Genomic DNA, 6,584 nt, shown 5'->3' with positions numbered 1-6,584 from the left:
ATTAGTCTCTCGAGTATCTAATTACCACGGTTACTTGTCCGGCTCTATGGTAATCGTATTTGCACTAGCCAATGTCTTCTCTATTGCATAACGACGACGTGTAATCCAAACGAAGATTCGCTTTACGCCCCTAACCCTAATTCTAATGTACACCCGACATATATATAGATGATTAACCGCAAGAGGGATCGGTGTTTGGTTAGGACTAAAATTTAACGAGCGAGAAACGCTAAAACGTGATGATGATGATGATGATGATGATGATGATGATGATGATGATGATGATGATGATGATGATGATGATGATGATGATGATGATGATGATGATGATGATGATGATGATGATGATGATGATGATGATGATGATGATGATGATGATGATGATGATGATGATGATGATGATGATGATGATGATGATGATGATGATGATGATGATGATGATGATGATGATGATGATGATGATGATGATGATGATGATGATGATGATGATGATGATGATGATGATGATGATGATGATGATGATGATGATGATGATGATGATGATGATGATGATGATGATGATGATGATGATGATGATGATGATGATGATGATGATGATGATGATGATGATGATGATGATGATGATGATGATGATGATGATGATGATGATGATGATGATGATGATGATGATGATGATGATGATGATGATGATGATAATGATAATGATAATGATAATGATAATGATAATAATAATAATATCAATACCGATTGATTCGATAATTTTTTAATATCTTGCAAACGTTCGATATTTTTTTAGATCCAGTTGTTGAGGGAAAAGAAAAGAGTGAATTGTAATTCATATTTGAAATTCTATCCATATAAAATATGGATATAAGCTAAAGAAATGTTACGATATATATATAAATCGAATACATGTTATACAGATATATATATATAAAATAGAATAAAACACATGATCATAGGGAGTTCGTTCTTTATATCGCCCATTCTTCACATATACATATATAATGCGCATATATTTTTAATTTCTTCAGTTTAAGGAAAATTTACACGAATCGTTTTGTACGTTTTCAATTATTGATTAGAACGGGATCGAAGCAAGTAAGAAACAAAAATGTATTTAATAAAAAAAATGGAGAACATATAATCGGTAAAAGATTATTTTCTCATTCGACATTTCCAAACATCCTTACACGTGTATATGTATATTTGGTAACTGATAAACGACGCCATCCGTTATCGTACCGAGCATTACGGACGTAGCGTCTTCTAGAAAACATTTTTCTGTTGTTGTTGTTGTTGTTGTTGTTGTTGTTGTTGTTGTTGTTGTTGTTGTTGTTATATCGTTATAATCGTCTATATCATTGCTGTTGTTGGTCCTTTTGGTTTAATCATCATCGTGGCACGTTTCAAAGTATAATCCCAACCTCTCCAACGGAACCATACGATACCTTTTATTAAATAACAGAAAGGAAGAATTGTCTTTTGTCGTTAAACGGATAATACGAAACACGAATGGCTGATTGTACGTGACGACATTATTTTGTAAGCAATCATACCTTGTCGAGCGGTTAAATCCTGAGGATCGTTCAAATAAAGACCGTTTAATCCTCGTCCGCACGATTTCCACCACCAGCCGCCTTTTAGCATGGAAGCGCAGTTCAACGATGACCTATCGTTGTCCCTGTGTGAAATGAAATATCGTCTCGAACGAATAGTTGACTCTTATTACGATTAATCTATCCGATATTATCCGTTCTTCATTGCTTTTTGCTCTATGCTTTCACATAACCGAAATTGTCATTTCATGCATTCTAACATTCTAATGAAGAAATAACGTGTTACCTGTTGTACGTGGAAAACGGACTATTGTTCGAACCGTACCATGGATCGTTTAATGAGTCACCGGCATTTCCGTCGTAACCGTCAATCTCCAATTTATAATATTCTCCTTCTGAATAGATTTTGAAGTGAGAGTACTGTGCGTACCTAAACGAAAGTACATACATATATAATTTTTGTCTGCGTACGGGTATACGAATGTTCCGAAACGTTCTATATCTTAAATATACAGAGAAAATCGTGTTTGAAATCCTCTCCGATCTATTCTACACAGACATTAAAGCGTCCGAACTTTGCATCCAAAATCAGTTGCAATTGTAATTTTGATATTTCTTACCTTTTGTTACCTTCGAAATCTTCGAGTTCCACCCGAAGCATGTAATCTTCGTTGTTAGTTAACATGTATATGTTTTCGTTGCCAAGCCAAAACTCTCGAGCAGGATCACCGAAACCGTTTTTATAATCAGCCCAATCGCGATTGAAATTTTCTCTTGGCTCGCCGAAATCGTCTCTTCTTTGAATAACCTAGGGAAAAGTGGAAATTCTTTTTCGAGTTATGAGATAAAAGAAGTAGGAAGATTAAATATCTTTTACCAACGAACGCGGTTGTTTATTGTACGCACAGTTATTCTTTTTCTGTAACGACCTAAGAGTATAAGCTATCGATTCTACATTGATTCTACATTGATTCTACATTGCGAAATATATTTTTGTGGAAAGAAACCCGTTCTATCACACCGGTTCTATCTCGATGCATGATGCACACGCGTATATACATATTATATTAATATTTACCGTCCAACCTCCTTCGGCGATATCCTGCTCGCAATAAACCTTGAGAAACCAATAGGTTGTTCCACGAATTTGAAGGTAATAGACACCGCTATCTCTCATGCCAGCATTTAACAAATCAACACATGAATAGCCCTGTAACGTTAAACAATATGTACATGTATTATCGTGTATTGTAAGCATTGATAATATGGAATAACGCTTTCTTTTTCTTGCGTAGATTTTTCACTCTGTTACATATTACGTACATAGATTGGTAGTTTTCTCTCTTCCTACAAATATTGTTATATGATACATATAAAAACTACTTTTCTTTCTTTCTTTTTATTTCTTCTGGAAATATGGTATAGATTTTCAAAATTCCCATAAAGGAAGGATTAATAAAAATTTCACCGACAGAGACTTTTTACGAGCCGTATTCGAATGTTTCAAAATTGATGGTTGTACGTGATGTATATGTGTGCATTATAGTGACTTTGTGTGTTATTTACAGTTTGACGAGACGAGTAATTACGAGCAACTTTAAAATGACCGTTTAAACGAAACATTCAGAATGTTAATCGATGTATTAGGTAATAAATTTTTCAAATCTGAACATTTCTTTGTGTTATAGCACATACGATATGTAGGTGAACGAAGGTGGGCATATACGTGGAGGCATGTCGTGTATTCTATAAGTGATTTAACTATACTGTGTATGTTTATGCACGATAAACTCTCTCTCTCTCTCTCTCTCTCTCTCTCTCTCTCTCTCTCTCTCTCTCTCTCTCTCTCTCTCTCTCTCTCTCTCTCTCTCTCTCTCTCTCTCTCTCTCTCTCTCTCTCTCTCTCTCTCTCTCTCTCTCTCTCTCTCTCTCTCTCTCTCTCTCTCTCTCTCTCTCTCTCTCTCTCTCTCTCTCTCTCTCTCTCTCTCTCTCTCTCTCTCTCTCTCTCTCTCTCTCTCTCTCTCTCTCTCTCTCTCTCTCTCTCTCTCTCTCTCTCTCTCTCTCTCTCTCTCTCTCTCTCTCTCTCTCTCTCTCTCTCTCTCTCTCTCTCTCTCTCTCTCTCTCTCTCTCTCTCTCTCTCTCTCTCTCTCTCTCTCTCTCTCTCTCTCTCTCTCTCTCTCTCTCTCTCTCTCTCTCTCTCTCTCTCTCTCTCTCTCTCTCTCTCTCTCTCTCTCTCTCTCTCTCTCTCTCTCTCTCTCTCTCTCTCTCTCTCTCTCTCTCTCTCTCTCTCTCTCTCTCTCTCTCTCTCTCTCTCTCTCTCTCTCTCTCTCTCTCTCTCTCTCTCTCTCTCTCTCTCTCTCTCTCTCTCTCTCTCTCTCTCTCTCTCTCTCTCTCTCTCTCTCTCTCTCTCTCTCTCTCTCTCTCTCTCTCTCTCTCTCTCTCTCTCTCTCTCTCTCTCTCTCTCTCTCTCTCTCTCTCTCTCTCTCTCTCTCTCTCTCTCTCTCTCTCTCTCTCTCTCTCTCTCTCTCTCTCTCTCTCTCTCTCTCTCTCTCTCTCTCTCTCTCTCTCTCTCTCTCTCTCTCTCTCTCTCTCTCTCTCTCTCTCTCTCTCTCTCTCTCTCTCTCTCTCTCTCTCTCTCTCTCTCTCTCTCTCTCTCTCTCTCTCTCTCTCTCTCTCTCTCTCTCTCTCTCTCTCTCTCTCTCTCTCTCTCTCTCTCTCTCTCTCTCTCTCTCTCTCTCTCTCTCTCTCTCTCTCTCTCTCTCTCTCTCTCTCTCTCTCTCTCTCTCTCTCTCTCTCTCTCTCTCTCTCTCTCTCTCTCTCTCTCTCTCTCTCTCTCTCTCTCTCTCTCTCTCTCTCGTCTTCTTCCGTTTCATCGTATTCGTTCGCTTATTCGCTTACAGGGTCTTACAAGGTAACTAAACTATAGAAAAGAGAGAGGAAGAAAGAAAAAAGTATGTTTGCATAAAAGTCATGCAGTATATCGATTATTCCACTTTGGTTGGTTAAAAACCAAAGAAGAAATGAGAAAGATATAAAATACTATATAAAAACTGTTTCTAATTCGTTTGAACGGTGCCGATTACCAGTGACGTTAATTGGTACGGGTTGAGAATGTTTTTGTTGTTTATTACCTTAACATCTTTGTAATTAAGGAATGCATCGGTGGTAAAGGTCGAATTTGCTGGACTTGGTTTGTTTTTGACACTTGGAAATATAACACCACGATTTTTAGACGATGATCGCTGCGAACTCGGGGATAATGGGGGGCCTATCGAAGGACTGGCTGTCGAGTTGGAGAAATTAGTGGAACCAGCTATATTGCTTGAATTAATGAAATTATTGATCGATACAGCGTTCGACGAGGTCGAGGAAGACATGGACATCGACACAGACGAAACGATGGTAGTCGGATTGACCGGTGAAACGGTTGTGTCAACTGCAATGTCATCAGAGAGTCCAACGTATCTGTGAATCGAAAGAAATTCGTTCTAAATGAAACATATTGATTACATAGCAATGTAATAATGGTGTTTCGTTAGTTGAACGTAGTACGACACTTTGTACACTTTCTACATTTATTTATTTATCTATTTATTTATTTATTTATTTATTTATTTACTAATATTCTTTTACACCGTTCTTTCACGCATCATATACCTATGTATAATAATATATTTGAATATTTACTAACAACAGATGCAATCAACTCGAAATACGATTCTTTCACATTACACGAAACGAAAGATTTCTTTTCATCGAACGGAACAAAGCAAACAGATAAAGATAGAGATACGTATGTACATTGTCTGTTATTATTAGAGAGAAAAGATTGTTTCTCGAAAAATGGAATGGAACTGACAACGTCGTAAATGCCTTCGGTTTCTATATTATTTCGTAACATGGTGTATGATAATAAAAGCAAACGAATAAAATATCAAAGAAGGAAAACTAACCTATTGGAGTCGTATTCGACAAGGCGATCGATCGTGGGATCCAGCAGCAATTCCGCAGGTATTGGACGCTGAGCAAGGCTGGCTACATCATCCTCCTGCTTTCGAAGTCTGTTCTCCACTCCTTCTAAATTTTCGATAATCTTATTCGTTTTCGATCTTAAATCCGCATGAATTTCACTGATCGCTCTTTCTTGTCTTTGCGTTTGTGTAAGTAATTCATCGGATTTTGGCAAGAGATCGTCCACGGAACTTTTCGTGCCAACCTGTCGAAAAAAGCATACATACCTATCTATATGGAATGCCGTCAAGTGGACAAGTGCATGCGGTCATACAACGTGATTAACACGACCGGTAAACAGTGAAATTAACAATTGTGCCACATCTTCTCAGCTTACCACGACGTTCCAGACTTCGTCCATTTTCTCCGATACAGTCAACATTGGATATATTTGTTCGACGAGTCGATCGATTTTACTCTGCCTTGGTGGTGGTGGCTCGGTAGTTGTTGTTGTTGTTGTAACGTTGAACGCCGGTCGACCGTTCGTACTTCCTCTCACTAATATCGCATCGTGCACGTCACTCATCATGTTGTAAATAGTTCCCAAACGATCGGAAACCAAGTTTACGTGAAACTGTAACTTTCTGTCCATATTGTTGGTCGCTTGCCTTAAATTTTCTATCTCGATCGTAATGTGATTTATTACTTCGTTACTCATCGCTTTAGTGATTTCGATTACGCTCATACTGACTGGCTTTTTTTCGCTGGCTTCGGCATTTATGTCGTCATTTTGTAACAAGTTATTATCCAATTGATGTTTCAAATCGATCAATTTATTATCTATATCCGATACTTTTTGATCAAGTGACAATAATTTTTCACCAAGAGTGAAATCGGATGTTGATGGATTTTCTCGCTTCTGATGGATTGCTTGTAATTTCGAACCTGTTTTGCCAAATAAATGCCAATTTATACGATAAAGTTGAACAGCGAATAGCAAACGTAGAAAGAAAAGAAGAAGAAGCATCAGTAAAAAGATAAAAGTATGGAAAAAAGACGAAGAAAACGAAAAAGG

The 6,584-nt window shown here is 37.8% G+C and overlaps 1 protein-coding gene across 5 annotated transcripts in view; it reads right to left on the bottom strand.

The window, feature by feature from the left end:
* Positions 1–956: 956 nt before the first annotated feature.
* Positions 957–6,584, bottom strand: part of LOC100745790 (angiopoietin-2) — a 15,624-nt gene continuing 9,996 nt past the window's right edge. For all 5 annotated transcript variants that reach the window (XM_033322198.1, XM_024369478.2, XM_033322197.1 and 2 more), the window contains 8 exons: positions 5,907–6,454; positions 5,512–5,774; positions 4,690–5,023; positions 2,638–2,769; positions 2,180–2,367; positions 1,846–1,989; positions 1,560–1,684; positions 957–1,451 (listed from right to left, as the gene is read on the bottom strand). In XM_033322198.1, coding sequence (XP_033178089.1) covers positions 1,357–1,451; positions 1,560–1,684; positions 1,846–1,989; positions 2,180–2,367; positions 2,638–2,769; positions 4,690–5,023; positions 5,512–5,774; positions 5,907–6,454 — 1,829 coding nt within the window. In that variant the 3' untranslated portion in view covers positions 957–1,356. The remainder of the gene's footprint in view (positions 1,452–1,559; positions 1,685–1,845; positions 1,990–2,179; positions 2,368–2,637; positions 2,770–4,689; positions 5,024–5,511; positions 5,775–5,906; positions 6,455–6,584) is intronic.

The sequence above is a fragment of the Bombus impatiens genome, unplaced genomic scaffold, assembly GCF_000188095.3.
Source record: "Bombus impatiens unplaced genomic scaffold, BIMP_2.2 scf_0581, whole genome shotgun sequence".
Classification (NCBI taxonomy): Eukaryota; Metazoa; Arthropoda; class Insecta; order Hymenoptera; family Apidae; genus Bombus; species Bombus impatiens.
The sequence above is the reverse complement of the archived record's forward strand: the minus strand, read 5'-3'. Positions and strand labels throughout refer to the sequence as shown.